This window comes from Pongo pygmaeus, chromosome 5 (assembly GCF_028885625.2).
Source record: "Pongo pygmaeus isolate AG05252 chromosome 5, NHGRI_mPonPyg2-v2.0_pri, whole genome shotgun sequence".
Taxonomy (NCBI): domain Eukaryota; kingdom Metazoa; phylum Chordata; class Mammalia; order Primates; family Hominidae; genus Pongo; species Pongo pygmaeus.
Window position 1 is genome coordinate 138,624,272 of NC_072378.2, and position 22,171 is coordinate 138,646,442.

At 43.0% G+C, this 22,171-nt stretch overlaps 1 protein-coding gene across 2 annotated transcripts in view; it reads left to right on the top strand.

Annotated features, from left to right (window-relative positions):
- ARFGEF3 (ARFGEF family member 3) overlaps positions 1-22,171 on the top strand; it is a 185,614-nt gene that overhangs the window by 88,641 nt on the left and 74,802 nt on the right. The window contains exons 9-12 of one of the 2 annotated variants that reach the window (XM_054491336.2): positions 3,221-3,325; positions 4,792-5,125; positions 10,871-10,983; positions 12,048-12,958. In XM_054491336.2, the coding sequence (XP_054347311.1) occupies positions 3,221-3,325; positions 4,792-5,125; positions 10,871-10,983; positions 12,048-12,958 (1,463 nt within the window). The remainder of the gene's footprint in view (positions 1-3,220; positions 3,326-4,791; positions 5,126-10,870; positions 10,984-12,047; positions 12,959-22,171) is intronic. The other variant, XM_054491337.2, reaches the window with a different exon arrangement.

Consider the following 22,171-nt stretch of genomic DNA (forward strand, 5'->3'; position numbering starts at 1 on the left):
CCCTCCCAGTAGCCTTGCCAGGAGGGGTGGCTGCTTCGCCTTCACGGGCTGCAGGTCCACGCCTGAGCGTTGTTCTCCACAGATCGTGCACCTGGGAAGAAGTTCAGTGATGAGCGGTGAATGAGACCAGCAGATACTCAGCCTGCCAACCATGAAATGCTCACAGAAAAGACCAAGAAAAGTGACTTACAGCCCTCCTAAGTAGACAGATTTTTCCCTCGTGTGTTTTGAAAGAGTTGGCTGGTTTCTAGGTTACTTTTTGCCTTGTGCATTCTACTTATTTGTTTGTATAGGGACAGCTATTACACGCATACACACTGCGTACGTGCATGTGTGTATCTAGTGGAAGGTGCTTACGTTTTAAACAGCTCCTTTAATGGTGTGACTCATGCGTGGCCACGATCATCTGTTTTCCAGACTGCTGCAACCCACAGAAAAGCTGCTGCATTCAGTCTCCAAGGAGACTGTCAGGCCAGTTACCTTGGCAATGCGTTCCCTGTCAGCGAGTCTGATAACCTGGGGGTTGAAGTATTCACCATGGCACACTTTGCCAATAGCTTGATGACTCATAGCTTTTCTATGGACTTATTTCCAATGACTTCAGAAATTGAGAGTCTTTCCTGTCTATAGTTGTTTTCATTTTGTGATGCTGGACTGACAGTTTGAAAGAAAAAGAAATTTTTGAATTGGAGCATTTCATAATTTTTCTTCTTAATAACGGGTCAAGTAATTGGTCAGAATGATTAACCAAGACTACAGTGAAGGCAATCCTTCCAGAAGTGATCTTTAAAATATGGCTTACAATCGATACCATGGACCTCTGATTTGTCCTGTCTACTCTATTCGTCGTAAAGCAAACAAATGGAACATTCTGAAATACAGATCTGGTCTTGTCACTCTTTTACCTCCAAATAAAGTCCAGACATCTTAGCGTGGCCTACAGGACCCTTCCTGATTGGGCCTCTGTCCACCTCTCAGGCTGATACCATGCTCACACCCTGTGCTTTAGCCACAAACCTCTCAGCCCAAATCCCTTCCTCCTCCACCCCCACATTTTGTCACACCTCTTCCTCTGCTTCACCATGACAGTCTCCTACTTCAACTTGAGGATCTACTAAGACAGCGTGTCCTCTGGACATTCTTTCTAAGAAGGTGCTCCTGCCACATGGTCTCATAGAACTTTGTGTTAAGGTATTCATTCACAGTCCTTCCCACCAGTGCTTTATCTACTTGCTTATATGGCTGTCCAGTCCCATAAGAGTGAAGAAACCTGCTGTTTCATGTCAGGAGCTACGTCTTGGTCAAAAGCATAGAGAAGCTTGTAGGACTAGAAGCCTAGAAATGTGAAGTCCTTACCTGGCTCAAGAATGGCTCACCATTTCTTACTCTTCCTCCATCCATCACCTTCCTCTTGGCAAATAGTAATAATTTTTGTGGAGACTCAGCCTTTCCCCATTTCTTCTTCCACCCTCAAGGGGTGTGGTAGACAGAGCTACCACACAGAGTATATCCAAATATAAGTGGCATTCCCTTCTACAGAATAATAACATTATTTAATCATTATACAGCTCTCTTTGGACAAGGGAGATTTTAGAATATGGGTCAGGAATCTTTTTCTATAAAGGACTGCAAACTATCTCTGTCTCTTTGTTTTTGTTTAGTTCTATCAACCTTAAAAGAAAATAAAAACAGTATTTTTAGTGGACAGGCCATGGAAGAATTTTGACAAAGGGCTTTAGAGCATAATATCAGTGTCGGGGTATTTAATGGCACATAAATAAAGGACTCCACCCCTCTCACTATCCTCTGTCTTACAATTGCACGATCTTTCTCAATTTGGCAGTTGTGTGGATGTAACCTCTGGCCTTGGCACTGTCTACTGTTAACTTTTCTTTGCTTCCTTCCTGTCTCTTCAAGTTTCTCGTTGGCCTGTCATGAGCCTTTCTGTTCCTTCCACCACCTTCTCCTGGGGGTAATAGTCTGTTAAAGACACTAGACTTCCTGACTTCCTTTGGACATTTATTTATTTTAAATTAGGAGAAAGAGACACAACCAAAAATTATTTTTATAAGCAAGTTTTTCCTTTTTCTGAGTATTCCCATCCCACATTACTGAGTGAACTCTCTAAAAAAAGGATTTATTATATATTTGCAATAAACATGTCCCTGAAAATTAAATTCTTCCTTAGCCCTATCTGTCAGTCTTGTCACCTGCCTGGATTTTAATACTTTCTGGTAGGCTGGGCAGAGAAGTTAATCTGGATATTAGGAATGTGTTCCCCATAAAGTTGTCTGTTTTCGTCATCTGGCTCTGTTCCTCTATGAGGAACCCCATAATGATAACTTGGACACAAAATAATTTCTCCACTGAAAAATCATGTTTCCTCAATAAGGAAGAAAAGTCTAATGCAAGTTCACAAAGTGTTCACCAATGAAAAGATAATGTGGTAAATGGTTTCTTGAAAGGTTTAGATAATATAAAAATTAGCATTTCTGCCATAAACTATGGACTTTAGTTAATATATCAATTTTTTATTAATTGTGGCAAATGTACTATACCAATGTAAGATTTAATAATAGGTCCAATATGGTAACTCTGTTTCGTGGTCAGTTTTTCTATAAATCTCCAAGTGCTCTAAAAGTAAAGTTGATTAGTTAAAAAGAAAAATCACCCCAACTGTATTATCTTGCTGAGGCTGCTGTAACAAAGGGCCATAAACTGAGTACCTTAAACAAGAGTTTATTGTATTACAGTTCTGAAGCCTGTACGTTCAAGATCAAGGCGTCAGTGGGGTTGACTCCTCCTGAGAGATGAGAGAGAAGGATCTCCTCGGGCTTCTTTCCTTGCCTTGTAGATGGCTGTCTTCTCCCCGTGTCTCTTCACACTGTCTTCCCTCAATGAATGTCTCTGTGTCCAAATTTCCATTTCTTTAAGGACAGAGTCATGTTGGATTAGCATCCCCGCTAGTGAACTGAGTCTAACTTGATCACCTCTGTAAGGACCTATCTCCAAATAAAGTCACATTCGGAGGTGCTGGAGATTAGGACTCCAACCTATGAATTTGGGGAGAGAGACACAGTTCAACCCATAACACTAACCTTCCCCCTAAAACTAGCACTTTAGTAACGCCTACCATTTTTCCGGGCGTGTTTCCACACATCACCTCTTTAATTTTGCCTCGTCTTTTGTCTGCATTTGTGTCGGTTCTGCTCTTCTGCAGTGACAGCCAGCAGCTGCAGCTTCTCTACCTGGAGTGCATCCTGTCTGTGCTCAGCAGCTCCTCTTCCTCCATGCACCTGCACAGGCGCTTCACGGACCTGATCTGGTGAGCACCCACTCCTGACGCCCCCACGCTGATGCCGACCCAAGGGCTGCTGCTGGCTGTGTCTCTGGGTCCCTCTCCATGAAGTCCATGACCCACCAGTAGTAGTTTCATCTGTGCGTAAATGTCTTAGAGAGAAAGCAGGGAAATTGTGGCCAGGTGCAGTTGTTCACACCTGTAATCTCAGCACTTTGGGAGGCCGAGGCGGGCAGATTGCTTGAGGCTAGAGCTTGAGACCAGCCTGGGCAACATGATGAAACCTCGTCTCTCCTAAAAATACAAAAATAGCTGGGCATGGCGGTTGTGGGCACCTGTAATCCCAGCTTCTTGGAAGGCAGAGGCATGAGAATTGCTTCAACCTGGGAGGTGAAGGTTGCAGTGAGCGGAGATAAAGCCACTGCACTCCAGCCTGGGTGACAGAGCAAGACTCTGTCTCAAAAAATAATAATAATAATTTTAAAATAATAATAAGAGGCCGGGCACAATGGCTCACGCTCCCAGCACTTTGGGAGACCTAGGTGGGCAGATCACAAGGTCAGGAGTTCGAGACTAGCCTGGCCAACACAGTGAAACCTTGTCTCTGCTAAAAATACAAAAATTAGCTGGGCATGGTGGCGGGTGCCTGTAAATCCCAGCTACTTGGGAGGCTGAGGCAGGAGAATCACTTGAACCCGGGAGGCGGAGGTTGCAGTGAGCCGAGATCGCGCCTGGGCAACAAAGCTAGACTCTGTCTCAAAAATATATAATAATAATAATAATAATAATAATAAAGCAGATAAATTGCTTTGTTGACATCCATCAGACCAAAATCTGCAGAAAAACCGATGATGATTATGGCAGAATATGCTTCCAGGGCCCTCTTTGGTTTATATCATAGGATCATGAGAGACCAGAACCAGAAAATTTTTCTATGTTTTCAGCTCGTTCAAAAAGCATATAACTTATGCAGGGGGCAAGAGATACTGAGCTTTACTCCTAGCCCTAGCTCCATCTCAACCCGAATACCAGTCTCTTAATCATAGTCAGAGATTCCCAGAAGTGACAGGCCCCACAGGCAGCCAGCTGGTTGTTCTCCGCCCCTGGGCTTATCGACAGGAAGGAAGCCAAATGACAGGTGTCAGTATGGAATTTGCAATTAACTTCTCAAATGAGAAATCATTTTGTTATTTATAGTAATGTGAAACTTTATAACAGCCATTTAGCATTTTGAGTCCATTTCTTCACTTATGATGGTTTCTTAATGCTTGTCTTATATTTTATTTCATTCATGCTAGCTCAATTTATGAGGAAAAGTATTGTTGAAATACCTAGAAATGTTAAAGAGAGTTAGAAAACAGGCAAAACGTAGCCAAAAGAAGAAGCAGTAAAGAGCCCCACTCTTGTCATTTCTATGGCATCTGTTTACTTGCAGAGTAAATTTTATCATTTGGCTTGTGGGGAAAGTTACTTTTCTCACCATCTCTTCCCAGGAAAAACCTCTGCCCTGCTCTCATCGTGATCCTGGGGAATCCAATTCATGACAAAACCATCACCTCTGCTCACAGCAGCAGCACCAGTACCAGCCTGGAGTCGGACTCTGCGTCTCCGGGAGTGTCTGACCACGGCCGGGGATCAGGCTGCTCCTGCACTGCGCCGGCCCTGAGCGGACCTGTGGCTCGGACTATCTATTACATCGCAGCCGAGCTGGTCCGGCTGGTGGGGTCCGTGGACTCCATGAAGCCTGTGCTCCAGTCCCTCTACCACCGAGTGCTGCTCTACCCCCCACCCCAGCACCGGGTGGAAGCCATCAAAATAATGAAAGAGGTGAGGAGGCACTGGAGATCGCCACCAGGTTTACAAGGGGGCCTGACCAGCGTTTCGCATACAAGAAGCGCTCAGAAAAGGCTTGCCAATCACTTGCCGGAACTTCATTACTGCCTCATGGTGTCCAGTAACAAATGCTGTCTCTAGAGTCAGTGCATGTGTGCATGTATTGCGAGCCAGGGTAGCAGGGGTCAGTGATGCCCACTGATGCAAAACCATTTGAGAATCGAGCTAGTGCTTGTTAAGACTCTGTTAGATGTGCACCAGACCAGGCCCATGCTGAGAGTTCATTCTTCTACCTTAGGTGTTGTTTGTGCAGATATATGTGTTTATTCGCCTTTGCCAACATTAGATTTCAAAATGATTTTATACTCAGGTTGCACATTATCCAAAAAAAGAGCTCTGCCAGTCTCTGATTGCTAAGAGGAATCCCTTTGTCCCATTCTTTTGCCTCATTTCTCCCAAATGTCATGACCCCAGTGAGAACATAAAGGTTGTCCAGATTGCAGTAGCCATCCCAGTGTGCTACTTCATGGTTTTGAGGCAGAATTAGGGTTATTCTGAAGGTGCTTCAAACAGAGATTCCTCTGCCTTCTCTCAAAGAACCAAAAATAAAAGTCATCAGTGTTTTTGTATTTGTGAATCTGTTCATAAAGGGCAAATTGCATTTCCTTTTGGTATCTCACCCCACCCCCAAAAACCAGAGTTAGCAAAGTTCCCTTGTTGATGATTAATTTATTTTAAGCAATCGTTGCTGCCAACCAATATCTGAGAAGTTAAATTTGAATTCTTTCTTGGTGTTTTAATGAGATTTTATGGTAATGAGTATTGGAAAGTTCTGACCCACTATTTCTAGAAATTAAGGAGTAGCCCAGATTTAATGGCTGTTAAGAAAATCTATGAGCCCACGATAATAATTACCATTCTTTTTCTTGCCTACTATATGCCAGACACTTCACATATATTATTTTTTATTCATAATAAATTTGTGAGGTTGTATATCAACTTTTATTTATTTGTTTATTTTGAGACAGGGTCTCACTCTGTTGCCCAGGCTGTAGTGCAGTGGCACAATCACGGCTCAATGCAGCATGGACCTCCTGAGTTCAAGTGTTCCTCCTACCTCAGTCTCCTGAGTAGCTGGGACCACAGCTGCATGACACCACACCTGGCTAATTTTTGTATTTTTTGTAGAGACGTGTTGCCCAGGCTGGTCTCAAACTCCTGAGCTCAAGCCATCCACCCGCCTCAGCCTTCCAAAGTGCTAGGATTACGGGTGTGAGCCACCGTGCCCGGCCATCAATTTTATTTTTACCAATTAAGAATGTTACTTCTTTTCCCCACCAGAGCTTCAGGCAATGGAGATCAAAAGGCCAGCTTTAAGAACTGATCTTCACTAGATGGGCAGATAAAATACAGCTCTGGAGGCTAGTGAGACTAGACCACTCTTCACCACTCAGACAGCAGTGGCCCTTCCCCAGGGTCCTCCCCTACTCCTGTTCAACTTGCATCCTGGAGGGGCAAACGTGGGCTTCCTCTGATTGGCACATCCCCAGGAAGATGGGAGAGAGGTGCTAGTGAGGCATGCTGAACTCCTTATCCTAAATTCACCAGTCCGATCAGGGGCTCTTCCTGTACCTGGAAGAAATGAGAGGAAGGGAGAAGAGAGGCCTAGAATTTTACTGCACTGGATGGATGTTCCTCCTCATAGAAGTGTGTTGCCAAAGGAAAAGGAAATTCCCTCCCACAAAGAAACTTAGGCTTTAGGAGGTCAAATGGTTTGCCCAAAGTCCCAAAGAAAAAGAAAAGGTGCAAACCCTGGTCTGGCTGACCCTAATCCCACGGTCTTTTCCTGTATCATCCTTATCACTGGACTTGACTCTCACATTGCAGTGCAAATGACCCCCAGCAGCCCCTTTTTCTTGGTGTTGGAACAGCTGCCCATTTCAGGAGCCTGAGTTTAAGAGTCAGGGTTCAAATCCTCTCTCTGCCACACACTGGCTTTGTGATATAGGTAAATCATTTAACTCTGAACTTAAGAGTTTTCTCATCTGTACATTGTTATAATATTCCAAAGGTTGCAAGTTCAAAATGCACTAAAGTTTGCCTAAGTACTTTGTAAATATCAAGTGCTAAACAAATATGTGGTGTACTTATTGCTATTCTAAGGAAGAGAAAAAACATGGAGGCTGAAAATAGCTGGTTCAATTCTAGCTGGCCTCCCTCTCCTGCCTGTTTTATTCCTTTTGTCTTACTGGATTTATGTCCATAAATCACCACTGTTAACAATTTTCCCATTGCCCAGGGCTCTCTAATGGCTCTTCATTGACTCTCCCATCAAGGCCGAGTTACTGTGCCCAGCTTCTAGAGCCTTCTTCCATCATTTGCATTTTCCATCACCTCCCTGGATACACCTTCATCCCATGTGACTGATCTGCTTTGTTCAATTCCCACCTCCCCACCTCTTCAGGGTTTCCTGTCCCTTATTCCTGTGGGCCATTCCTCCCTCACAGAATTGAGTGGTTAATTGCAACAGGCTAGATACCGCTGCCACTTCACATTAGCTTATTTACAAACTCCCTTAGGAAGATAATATTATGCCCATTTTCCAGATGGGAAAGCTGAGGCTCTGGGGGGAGAAGTGACTTGCCCAAAGTCCTTCATGTTGTGAGTCGTAAGGCTAAGATGGTGAAGCCTGGTGTTCAAAGTATGGCTGCTTCTTTGCTATCAAAATCCTTGTCCTTCATGGCTGGGCTTCCTCAGACCACTGATCAGGTTCTTCTTGAAATTCCATCCCACCATTTAGCAATTGATTATATGTCCCATAACACTGATTGTTTCACAATAGAATGGGGAACAAGCTTCTTGTCTCCTCAACTATACTTTTGTATATAGATTGCTTCAGTATGTTTTCCCCTAGTATTTAACACTATAATGCTTGAATCAAAATAAGTGTTTAGTGACTTTTGACTGACCAACACGTGGACCTGAAGACAAAATGTCTACAAAGAGGCTATTTTATAAGCAGCAGCAACCTTCTTTTCCCCTCAGAAATGACAGGCACTAGAGCAGTCACTGCCCACAGTAGAGCCACTTGGTACCTGGATGCTAAGTAGATACTTTGTATATGGCATCCATAGGTCTCTAAATGTGTTTTAAATAATTTCCTTTGTATTGCAAAGGGAAGTTAGTTATGTTTTTCTGTCCATCGTAGATGTTCTAGCTTCCCAGGGTCATTTTGCAGAGGTGAGGCTAGAATTTGATGGTAGCACCCAAGTAGCACGTCCAGGCGGTGCTGCCCGAAGGAGCTCAGTAGACTAATTGGGGCCAGGATGTTCTGAAAAGCAGTGCCTCCACTTTATACAACAAAACCAATCGTTTGGGAAAGTTGGTAACCTAGATACCAAAATGTGCAGGGCTTGTGCACACGAAGAAAACCACTGGGTACCCAGGATGTTTGTTTAGCCTTTTGGAGTTTGAAGGCTTGGTATGTTATTTCCCTGTTCTCGTTTTGGTTTGTCACTCTGCCATATGCACTGTGTGCCTGTTGATCAAGGACATACAGGACATTTTTGTTTTTCAAAGCACAGCCCCTTTTCTGTTTCTGATTTCCCCTTAAAATGAACAGTCATGAAAAAGTATACTTTGCTTCCTTTTCTCTCCTATGGCTCGGCTTTAGAAGCCCCCTAGTCTTTATCAGACCTCTGGCCCCCCAGCCACTGATCCCACAACTCTCATTCCCACCTGAAGAAGCTGAGATTAAAACATCTTTCCTTTTAGTTTTTGTTGAGGGTTCTCCAGAAACCTTACCAATCCATCCCTTTCTCTCCAGATTCTGAAGCAATTGAGAAAAGCACAAGACTAATGTGGGAATTAAAATAGATTATCTTGGGAGGCCAAGATGGGCAGATCACCTGAGGTCAGGAGTTCAAGATCAGGCTGGCCAACATGGTGAAACGCCATCTCTACTAAAAGTTCAAAAAAATTAGCCTGGCATGGTGGCACACACCTGTGGTCCCAGCTACTTGGGAGGCTGAGGCAGGAGAATCGCTTGAACCCAGGAGGCGGAGGTTGCAGTGAGCCAAGATTGTGCTGCTGTACTCCAGTCTAGATGACAGAGTGAGATCCCATCTTTAAAAAAAAATTATCGAATTTATTACCAGTTAATATCTAATTTATTACTGGTGAAGCTGAATTTTAAATTGTGGTGGGATCCCAGGAGACAGTGAGGTTTTCCACTCTGTCTTTTGGGAATACACTTATCCTTCCAGCAAGAGATGGAGCATCCTGAGGCTCAGAGGGTCCAGCCACGGGGCTGCAGGCCTGTAGAGAGGGAGCGAGAGAGAGAGAGGGAAAGAGAGAGCCTGCCTGACTTTAGCCCCAGCCTTGTCACTCTTTTTTTGATGTCAACAAAAAGTGGAAGCTTCGTTTATGTTCCTTCCAGAGAGCAGAAGTGTTCAATTTCTGTGGTAAGAAAGAAATATGGAAAGACGAAAAGAGGAGAGCTACTTAAAATACAACTTCTTCTATGTAATGGACCTTTTCCTGCTTTGCTTGGAGTATCAATCACTTTGAAGATGAATGGACATACAATAGGACGTCTGCTGCAGACGCACTGCATTAACCATCTTTCCTTGAATCAATTTAGCCTCAAGTTGACATTTTCTATAGACTTCTACCGTATGTATATAAAAATGTGTTAGAAATGAACAATTATGAACAATGTACATTTGAAAACTTGTGAGAAGAAATAAATGGAAGGATATGTATAGCTTTAACTCTTTGTATTAAAAAGCAGAAAACCTTAATGTCCTAATTCTCCAGCTTAGTTAGAAAAAAAGAATAGAATAAATTCAAAGAAAGTAGAAAGGAGGAAAAATAAGGATAACCGAAGAAAGTAATGTGACAAGGAAATATAGGGGATTTTAAAAAGCAGAAAATGTTAGGACTGAAAAAATTAAGAAAATTGAAAAACTGTTCTCAAGAGCAATAAAAAATTTCAAAACAGGTACAAATAAACAGAAATAAAAATGAAAAAAATACCTAACTATAGATATTACACACATTAAAGAAATAAAAGAGGGTATTAAGGCACCTTTAGAACACTATATTTGAAAACCAGGTAAAATGGGTAAGTCCCTAGGAAATAATGCAACTTTTAAAAAGTTGGTTCAAGAAGAAATTGAGGACCTGAATAGTCCTATAATCTTTAGAGAAATGGAGGAACTAGTTAAAGGATTCCCATTAAAATTCTGGCCCCACGTAGCTTTAGAAACAAGTTATACAAGCATTCAAGGAACAGGTAATTCCAATCTTCCATGAACTTTTTCAGTGATAAGAAAGAGGGCATACTTCTCCACCCAGTTTATGAAGCTAGCCGACTTGATACCAAAACAAGACAAAAAGAGTCCAGGAAGGTTATATTATAGGCCAATATTACTAAAGAACAGAGATCCAAGTGTTTTCTAGTTCTGTGCTAGAAAAGATTTTTCAATAATCCCTCTGAGAATTTTCTTTGTCTAAGCCAGCCCTGAGCCGAAGAGCCAGGAGCCTGATACATACCATATGTCAAGAAGAAAACCTAAATCAGTTTTACTAAGATTGGAAGTTCCAAATAATTCTGTTTCTTCTTATACTATATCACTCAGTAGGGAAAGTACATGTTTATTCGATCTCACAATTTAAAAACCTTGTGCTTTTTTGTGATATTCACTTTTCTGTTACTGTTTTACCTTTTTCTTTAAGATACTCGGAAGCCCACAGCGTCTCTGTGACTTGGCAGGACCCAGCTCCACTGAATCAGAGTCCAGAAAAAGATCAATTTCAAAAAGAAAGTCTCATCTGGATCTCCTCAAACTGTATGATATTTATCCTTTTAGGTCTTTATTGAGGCTGCTTTTCTGAAGACTTTTAACTTTGCTTACAAATCCCTGAAATTTTAAAAAATTCTACATTATATGAAATGTGTCTATTTAATAATTCACCCACAAGCTACCTGAGAAGACATATCTCAATTTGTTATAATCATGGAACTTTTTATATTTTCATATTGACTTAAAACCAGATGTACCAAGTGAAATGTACAATAATTATTCATTGGGATTATTTTAGAGAAGAACTTTTGATTTACAATACTGTAGCTATAGGATTTCTTCATATGTAGCCCCCCTAGAAAACTGAATATTATAGGGCTTGTAATAGTTATGTTCACATACATCTGTTCAGGAATATGTTTACTTTATAGAGGAAGGTCCACATTATATAACCATTATAACTATTTTCTATTTGAAACACTGAGCATAATACAAAAGAGAGATTGTTTGGGAAGGTCATGAATACTCATCAGGAGCTTCTATTTGTATCCAAATAAACCAGCGAGCCAAGAGGGAATGTGGTTCAATGCAGACCACTTTTTTTTTTTTTTTTTTTTTGTCAGAGTCTTGCTCTGTCACCCAGGCTGGAGTGCAGTGGCACAATCTCGGCTCACTGCAACCTCTGCCTTCCAGGTTCAAATGATTCTCTTGTCTCAGCCTCCTGAGTAGCTGGGATTACAGGCACATACCAACCACACCTGGCTAATTGTTTGTATTTTTAGTAGAGACATGGTTTCACCATGTTGGCCAGGCTGGTCTCAAACTCCTGACCTCAAGTGATCCGCCCGCCTCAGCGTCCCAAAGTGCTGGGATTACAGGCGTGAGCCACTGTGCCTGGCCAATGCAGGCCACTTTATCTGAAGATCTTCCTCTGCCCACGTAGGCATGTTTGTTTCTTTTATTCATCGCCCAGACCATTTTGTTTTATGCAAATCAGACTATCTGTTTTGAATACTTTGCTGTTTGCCAGGCTGACACTCTTGTTCCTTTCAGAGATATTTTCTACATTTTATGCATTTATTCCATTTTCTCTTTTGAACACTGTGTAGCATCATGGATGGCATGACGGAAGCATGCATCAAGGGTGGCATCGAAGCTTGCTATGCAGCCGTGTCCTGTGTCTGCACCTTGCTGGGTGCCCTGGATGAGCTCAGCCAGGGGAAGGGCTTGAGTGAAGGTCAGGTGCAACTGCTGCTTCTGCGCCTTGAGGAGCTGAAGGATGGGGCTGAATGGAGCCGAGATTCCATGGAGATCAATGAGGCTGACTTCCGCTGGCAGCGGCGAGTGCTGTCCTCAGAACACACGCCATGGGAGTTAGGGAACGAGAGGAGCCTTGACATCAGCATCAGTGTCACCACAGACACAGGCCAGACCACTCTCGAGGGAGAGTTGGGTCAGACTACACCCGAGGACCGTTTGGGAAACCACAAGAACAGTCTCAAGTCGCCAGCCATCCCAGAGGGCAAGGAGACGCTGAGCAAAGTATTGGAAACAGAGGCGGTAGACCAGCCAGATGTCGTGCAGAGAAGCCACACGGTCCCTTACCCTGACATAACTAACTTCCTGTCAGTAGACTGCAGGACAAGGTCTTATGGATCTAGGTATAGTGAGAGCAATTTTAGCGTTGATGACCAAGACCTTTCTAGGACAGAGTTTGATTCCTGTGATCAGTACTCTATGGCAGCAGAAAAGGACTCGGGCAGGTCCGACGTGTCGGACATTGGGTCAGACAACTGTTCACTAGCCGATGAAGAGCAGACTCCCCGGGACTGCCTAGGCCACCGGTCCCTGCGAACTGCCGCCCTGTCTCTAAAACTGCTGAAGAACCAGGAGGCGGATCAGCATAGTGCCAGGCTGTTCATACAGTCCCTGGAAGGCCTCCTCCCTCGGCTCCTGGCTCTCTCCAATGTAGAGGAGGTGGACACCGCTCTGCAGAACTTTGCCTCTACTTTCTGCTCAGGTTTGTAAACAATTCTCTGCTGTATAGTCAACAAGATTATTCAGAACAGTTTGCCTTAATGGGCAATTACTATCATGCTTACAGTTTGAAGTGCTCAAAGCATATTAATGAATCTTCAGGTTTCCCCAGTTTAAAGAGGGCGAAGAAATCTAAGACCTATTAGTGGTGGTTTATTTGAATTCTACAGCAGTCGATGGCTGGAATATACTATGAGGCTGATCAATGTATAGGATGTAAAGTAAAGAATGAGAAGTAGCTGCATTCTAGAAAGGTGCTACTGATTGAAACAAGATGACAATCTGTAATTCTTAAAACATTGAATTCCCAGTATGCTTCTATGTCTTGGTGTCTAAAATTCATAGAGCAATGTACTTTTGGTGTATCAAAATGTAAACAATTTTGAATGCTGTCTTGGATCAGTTGCACGCCAAGCCCTCCCAATATATTCTGAATTCTACTGAACATTCGAACAACATGTGATAGTCTAGTATAGCTTGGTAACATTGCATTCTCCCATCTCAGATCCTTCCGTCTGTTGAATTGTGACTCAGACCATAAACAGTGGTGCTGGGGGGAATAGTGGGCAAATCACGTCAGAAAAATAATGCTGGTATTATTGAAGGGCAGAAGAGAATCACCTAGAGTTTTGGTGGAGGAAGCAGATAAAGAATACAGGGAAGTAGTACCATTTCACATAGTAAATAATTATTTTTAAGATGGTGTTCTTGAAAGATAATACAGAAAGAAAGAAATTAATGGGTACATAAAATTTATGGTAGGAATAAATGTTCGTGTGATACCAGAGAGGTCATCTGTGCCTTTCCCTCAAGTACAAGGGTCTCTTGACCACAGAATACTGAGGCAAATGAATCTCCCAAAGCCTGTGCTCAGATCCAAAGGGCTGACCCTGGGAACTGACACAGAACTGCTAAAAAGCCATGATCACCACTGCTCTTCTACCACTTAACCTTGAACTTGTGTTTGTCATTGTGCTTGGTGCATTTATCACAGTCATTTGTTAATGTATCCACCGTCCCTTCCACCCTCCCCTCTCTAGACTCCCTGCTCTTTGAGGGCTGAGACCTTGTCTCACTTCCTTTTTATTTTCTAACAAAACTTCACACACATACATGAAAAAATTGTAGCCCAGTTACTGGAACTTGGTTAGAAGCTGACTGATGTGTAACTTAACAAGTATCTTTAAGAAGCTGACCAAATTGTCCTTTTTCAAGAGGACAAGAAAAAGACACTTAAATCTCTGTATATATAAGAAGGAACAAATTTTTTTTTCCTTTTTTTTTTTTTTTTTTTTTGAGACAGAGTCTCACTCTGTCACCCAGGCTGGAGTCCAGTGGTGCAATCTCGGCTCACTGCAAGCTCCGCCTCCCGGGTTCATGCCATTCTCCTGCCTCAGCCTCCCAAGTAGCTGGGACTACAGGCGCCCACCACCACGCCCAGCTAATTTTTTGTATTTTTAGTAGAGACAGGGTTTCACTGTGTTAGCCAGGATGGTCTCGATCTCCTGACCTCGTGATCCGCCCACCTCAGCCTCTCAAAGTGCTGGGATTACAGGCGTGAGCCACTGCACCTGGCTGGAACATTTTTTAATACGAGAATGATCCAAAGTTGTAGCAAGCACCAAAGGAGACACAGAATTTTTACTCCAGAAATTTTCACATGACCTAGAAAAGGATGTAAAGAGACATGACTTCTCAACTTTCCTAATTCTTATTTCCTAAGAATTTCATACCTTATTTCCTAATTTCACATCAATTTTTAAGGCTACCTAACATAATTTTTTTCCTCCATGTTTTTTCTTTTGGAGTTAAATATAACAAATTTTGGATTTTTTTATTTGTGTGTGAAACAAAATTCATGTTTTATTGGAAGACTAGGAAAATGTATACTGTTCTTAAAAAATTATTTTTCTCCCTAATATCTTTTATATCACTGTCGTTAAATTTGACATTCTCTTATTGAACATTCTAGGGGTGTGTTTTGTGCATGTTTGTGTCTGTCTCTCTGTCTTTTTGTCTCTCTCTCTCTCAGACACACCCACCCAAATCCTCCTTCAACCAACATTTATAGAGAAGCCAAATTGTGCTATATGCTAAGGTCCCAAGATATGTACAGCCTATTCTCAATCAATATTTATTGATTGTAAATTGATGAAGTTGTTCTTCGGTATCCCTCGCTTTTATTTGGTAACAAGGTCTGACTCTGTTGCCCAGGCTGAAGTGCAGTGGCTCAGCCTCCCAAGTAGCTGGGACTATAGGCACCACCACACCCAGCAATTTTTTTTCTTTTATAGATATGGGATATTGGCCAGGCATGGTGGTTCACACCTGTAATCCCAGCACTAATAGGAGGCTGAGACGGGTGGATTGCTTGAGCTCAGGAGTTTGAGACCAGCCTAGGCAACATAGGGAGAACCTTTCTCTACAAAAAATACAAAAATTAGCCAAGCATGGTAGTGCACCTTTGTCCCAGCCACTTGGGAGGCTGAGGTGGGGGGATCACTTGGGCCTGGGAGGTTGAGGCTCCAGTTAGCCATGTTTCCACCACTGCCCTTCAGCTTGGGCAGCAGAGAGAGAGACCCTGTCAAAGAAAGAGAAAGAGAAAGAGAAGAAAGGAAAGGAAGAGAAGGGAAGGCAAGGGAGGGCAGGGCAGGGCAAGGCAAGGCAGAGAGAAAGAAGGGAAGGGAGAAGGGAAGGGAAAACGGAAGGGAGAAGGGAAAGGAGAAGGGAAAGGGTCTCACTATGTTGGAAAGAAGGAAATAAAGAAGAGATGAGGTCTCACTATGTTGTTCTGGCTGGTCTCAAACTCCTGGGCTCAAAAGATCCTCCCGCCTTGGTCTCCCAAAGTGCTAGGATTACAGGCATGAGCCACTGCACCAAGCCTTTTGGTCTCTTAAGATATGCAATAGTTCAGCTGGGTGTGGTGGCTCACGCCTGCAATCCCAGCACTTTGGGAGGCCGAGGCAGGTGGATCATGAGGTCAGGAGATCGAGACCATCCTGGCTAATATGGTGAAACCCCGTCTCTACTAAAAATACAAAAGATTACCCGGGCATGGTGGCAGGTGCCTGTGATCCCAGCTACTCGGGAGGCTGAGGCAGGAGAATGGCATGAACCCGGGAGGCGGAGTGTAGTGAGCTGAGATCGCGCCACTGCACTCCAGCCAGGCAACAAAGGCGAGTCTCCATCTCAAAAAAAAAAAAAAAAAAAAAGATGTGCAATAGTTCATGAGCTGAGGGAGTTGTACATAAAGCCTCTCAAGTTGTTCTTTGGAAGCGATTGGTGGATCCTTTGAGTCTCTGCCTCTTCCCAGCTGGGAATATTCATATGGAGGGGTTTGGCAGCCTTGGCTGCTCCAACCAGCTTGGTGTCCCTTGGGCCAAGGCAGAGAGCCCAGCAAACATTGTTAGTCCCCAGAATAGCTGTGTATTAGAGCGCAGCATGGCCACTGGTTGCAGTAATAATGATGGCCTTGAGCCGCCAAGAAGCAGTCAAATTATAGTTAGGGTCTTCTATTTAAAATCAAGATTATGCAGGAGGCAGGTGGATCACTTGAGGCCAGCAGTTCGAGACCAGCCTGGCCAACATGGCAAAACCCCGTCTCTACTAAAAATACAAAAAATTAGCCAGGCATGGTGGCGCATGCCTGCAATCCCAGCTACTCAGGAGGCTGAGGCAGGAGAATTGCTTGAACCCAGGAGGCAGAGGTTGCAGTGAGCTGAGATTGCACCACTGCACTCCAGCCTAGGCAACAGAGCTACTCCGCCTCAAAGAAAAAATGAAAATTATCCACACAAAATAACTCCACTGCCAAAGTTTTAGCACAATATGTAAAATTTAGCTCTCAGATAACTTCTTTATCAATACATCCCCAGTAATTCCAGATGAATGAATTGTCACAGTGGTGAGGACTGACTTCCAAGGGACCACCCTCATTTCTTATGAGAATTAAGAAATATAATCATAGCAAAGTCTTTTTAAAATTTGAGGCTAAAGCAGGTCTTCAGTTTTGTGTTTTTGTACCTTTCAAATCAATACTTATTTATAGTACATGCAAAACCAGGGCTTGTGTGAATTTTTTATGTGGCCATAATATGGCCCTATAAATGTTGCAGACTGCCCAAATTTTAGAGTTCCATAAATTTCCCATCAGACCAAATATGTTCTGTGAAATTATATTTTAAACGTAGAAATCAATACATTGAAAAGAGACTTCACAAATGTTTGGTTGTTTTCAAATATCATTTTTATTGACTGTAATTTAGTTGTAGGTCTATTTAATTCTAGTGACATCACAATATTTTCTATTCAGGAGTTGGGCTCTCTTTCCAAATTACAGAACCATCACTCTGTGGTCCTGTTACTAACAGCTGACTCTCTTCCATCGCTGCTGTGGTTCAACTGGTGGCACTGATCGTTGCTTTGGCTACCCCCCCAGCCACTGGGTGCTGGCCCGTGTCCATCTCTGGACTGAGGCATGTCCTCTTGCCCCCTTGCAAGTGCCACTTCCATGATTAAAAATTAACAAAAGAGAACCATTGATGCTCCACTGAGACAGGGAGATGGCAGATTTCCTTTGTTCCTCTAAGAGAAAGTTATGAAAGTAAAAACAGAAGAGAGGGAGAAGGGAAAAAACTCCCTGAGTTATAAACCCTTTCTTTGAGTCATTATTTATTTTGATGTCAAAAGCTTCAAACCTCACTTTGTCATAAACGTCCATCAAGCCTTCATCCCTACCCTGTTATCAGGGGGCTGCTTTCTTGGCTGAATCACAGTCACTCAGTGTTTCTCAGTGACTCCTATCTTCAGACAGCTAATATGCCATTGAAATGAGCCTCCTTAATTCTACAGGATTCAAGAGAGCCTTTCTTTTCAAAGCAATTAAAGTTTCATATGGTAGGGGAGTTTGAAAATGTTCGGGCAAATAAAGAACATTTTTTATAAAGACAGTGCTTGACATGAGCTGTGATCACTGCAGAAATGCCTCTTTGATCCTGGATAGAACAAAGTGACATCTGTGTAAGGTGGTTCCTCAGCACTAAAGGAAGGTCCCAGCCTTGCACGGCAATTGATCAAGGGTCATCGGCACTGACTTTGGATTGCTGTTCCTTAGATTAGCGGTTTTCAGTTGCAGTCTTGTGACTTACTTTGACCAAATGTAAGGCTCGCTGCAAGCAATATTTTATAAAGTACCAGATTTCCTAAAAGATAGTGTAGCAAGTATAAATCTCAGTTGTACAAGATATATCTATTTCTTTACATTAAAACAAAACTGACTGTAGCCCCTCAGCCTACCTAGCAGGGAGAACATTTGGTCCCTGCCCTCCCTTTATTTCTCATCCCAGAGTCAAACCAGAAGCTGGAGCTTGTGTGGTATCTATAAGGGGAGGCCCCCTCACCTCTTATATCACCAGGGAGCCCCCATTATCTCCAGTCATAGGCTCCCTAAAGGTCCTGTGATTTTGCTACCATTGTCTGCCCTCCTCGGGTGTCCTGCCAACCCTGCAGGTACTGCCAGGCGGTGGGCAGCCACAGACCTGCAACCTCTGCCCAGCCTGGGCTCTCCCTTCTCTGCCTCACTGCTTCTTCCCCTGTCTCTTCACCCTCTAAGGAATGGGCTGAATGAAGTCTCTGGAAGGAGCTCTAGCTTTGTGACTACACAACCAGGAAGGCATTTATGCCGTTACCAGCCTCAGTTTTTGGCTCTGTGCTTTAAACACCTCAAAAGATGGCAAATACAAGTTTACCTTGCTATCTTTGTATAATACAGAAGGTAAAATTACAGGAAGAAAACCTCAAATAAATGTTATGCTGCCTCTGTCAGTTAGGATTAGGTTTGTTTGCATGTATAGAAAATGCAGATGATGGCCTGGTACAGTGGCTCATGCCTATAATCCCAGCACTTTGGGAGGCTGGGGTGGCAGATTACCTGACGTTGGGAGTTCAAGACCAGCCTGACCAACATGGAGAAACCCTGTCTGTACTAAAAATACAAAATTAGCCGGGCATGGTGGTGCATGCCTGTACCCCAGCTACTCGGGAGGCTGAGGCAGGAGAATCGCTTGAACCCAGGAGGCAGAGGTGGCGGTGAGCTGAGATCGTGCCACTGCACTCCAGCCTGGGCAATAAGAGCCAAACTCCATCTCAAAAAAAGAAGAAAAAAAAAAGGCAATATTACTACAAAAGGAAAGAGATTCATTTCCTTTCCTCTAAATTGAGTCTGAGGTCTGATCTCCAGAGCTCCACGATGATCAGGGACCCAGGTGCTCCTGTCTTTCTGCTCTACTGTTGTTAATAGGTGACTGTCATCCTCAGGTTTCCTCATGAACCGAGACAGCTGGTGCTGGCGGAGCTGCTGGCTTCTCATCCATAGTCTGAGCAAGAAGGAAGGGGGCAAGGCTAGCAGAGGAGCCACCTGAGAGCTAAATACGGCTGCTTTCAGGAGCTCTCTGGAAGCGCCACACAACAACTTCAAGTTCACTGACCCCTCCTAGGAGACAGGGCACATTGCAAGCCCAAGTAAAGTCATGATGCTATTACCAAGTAAGAAGAAAATGGTTTTATATAGTGACAAGCAGTTTCTAATACAGCACCACATTTTGTTTTAAAAACCAACTATGGATTCAGAGTTATCCTTATTGTAATGTCATTGGTGAATTCCATTCTTGAATGTTGTCTCAGACAGAAAGGGGGAGAATGAAACCAATTTTCAGGAGTTTATATAGACATAAATATGTCTGAGCTCTAACTTCAGGAATTTTACATAGGCACACACATATATATATATATCTGGGCTCTAGCCATTTCTGGGATCTAACTTCAGATCCCAGCTCTAGCACTGAACAGCTGTGACCATGGGCAAGTTACTGTCCCTCTCCCCGCATCACATTGCCTACCTGTAATGTAAGTATGATAAACAGTAGTACTTACTTTATCTATTCTGCAGATTAAATGCAGTAGTACAGTAGGGGAAAGGTGAGGATTCATCCAAAATCTGCTGTAGTGTGAGTGGCTGAGCAAGCCAGCAGAAAGATTCTGGTCAGAGTGGGCCATCGAAATCAGTGATGTTGCAAGAAGAACACTGGAGTGGGATGAATTGATTCTGAGTGTTACTGTAGGAGCCTATGGGTGGGAAGAGGTGGAATAGAGGGAATGATGGATGGCATGGTTGTCAAGACTCTAAAAGGACCTGGCATTGGATGAGTTGGCCATCTAGAGGCTGAAGTCGTGCAGGATAATGCCAGGAAGGGCAGGAGGCATTGGGGTGAAGAGGAGGCCACAGACTCCAAGCCAGGGTGGTCAGTGAATGTGGCCATGTCTGGCATATCATGAAGGAGAGTTTCAAGGATGGGTGGAAGATCTGGCCAGATGATAGGAGCCTCAAAGACTGAGAGTTTGCTTGCTTGCTTTAATAAATGGAGGAAGAGAAGTATTCTAGAAGGAGGAATGGAGAATAAGTAGTCTAACAAAATCCTCTACCAACACCTAGCATTGTGGAATATAAAACTTAGAGAATACAATAATATAAAAACCACACAAAAATCTCGCTCCTATAGTCTCAGCACTTTGGGAGGCCAGGGTGGGAGGACATAGTGGGCAACATAGTGAGACCTCGTCTCTACAAAAAAAGACAACACAAAATAAATAATCATACCACCTAGAAGCTGACTCTGAAATATCTTGGCATCTTTCTTTGCGGTCATTTTTCATCATATGAATGTGCTTATTTACATGTATCTACAATAATAATAATGATGATAATAATAGCTAATCTAACATGGCACTTCCTATATGCCCTGCATTATCTAAGGGTGTTACTGATATTAACTCATTTAGTACTCATAACAACCCCATAAAGTAGATAGCACTATTATCCTCATTTTACAGATGAGAAAACTGAGACATGGGTTAAGTAATAAGTCATCCAAGGTACGTACATAGCTAGGAAGCGGTGATACCAGGATATGAACCTGGATCCAGACAGCACGCTCATTACACTGCACAGTACCAGGACGGGGGGAATGAATATGTCATATGTATAATTTTGTAACTTACTTTCTACTTAATATTTTGTTGCCATGTTCCTTGTGTCTTTAAGTATTCTTTGCAAATATGACTTAGGATGCCTCTATGATACCCACTCCTGCTAACTTACCACAGTGTACTCAATTTCTCCTTTTGGTGTATCTTTAAGCTGTTCTTCACATGCTTCTCTTAGAGGATTTTTAATTATTTAGGAGATGCTGTTCAAGAACACAAAAACCTCTGCAGCTGTTTAGCTCTGGGGGCAGCGGGGGGGTGGGCGGAGAACCATGGTGGCTGAAAAACTGTAGTCCAGCAAATGTATGAGTTTTTTAAGTCCTGACAGACTTAAAAATACCAGTGGATACCTGGCATCTCATTGGCTCCTGGGAACCTACACTAAAGGAACAGAAACTCAGGCAGAGATTTATAGCATACCAGCAGATGCCATTTATTTATTTATTTGTTTGTTTGTTTATTTATTTATGAGACAGAGTCTCACTCTGTTGCCCAGGCTGGAGTGCAGTGGCACGATCTCAGCTCACTGCAACCTCTGCCTCCTGGGTTCAAGCGATTCTCCTGCCTCAGCCTCCTGAGAAGCTGGGATTACAGGCGTCCGCCACCATGCCTGGCTAATTTTTGTATTTTTAGTAGAGACGTGGTTTCACCATGTTGACCAGGCTGGTCTTGAACTCCTGACATCAGGTAATCCATTCGCCTTGGCCTCCCAAAGTGCTGGGATTACAGGCATGAGCCACTGCACCCGGCCTATATAGCCATTTACAATGATGTTTTCCAGTAATATTTAATGATATGAAAAAATATCATAATGTAATTTTAAAAAGAAGGATTTAAAATTCACATTAAAATGTTAATACTCCTTATCTCAGCCTGGTGTTATTACAGATTATTTTCTTCTTTGTGCCTTTTTCCAAATCTCTAAAAGAATTTCTTGCAACCTCTATCAGAACATAAAGCAGTAATGTTATGTAAAAATTAGAGCCGTAGACTTAAATAAATCTGTGACTAAGCAAAGTTGTGTAATCTTATCATGAAGGTTTAGAAAGCTGATAATGCCCAGTGTTGCTGAGAGTGGGTGTAAGAGTGCTCTTGGGCACAGTTGGTAGGTGGGAAAATTGGTATATATCTATTTGGAAAATAGTTTGTATGTATC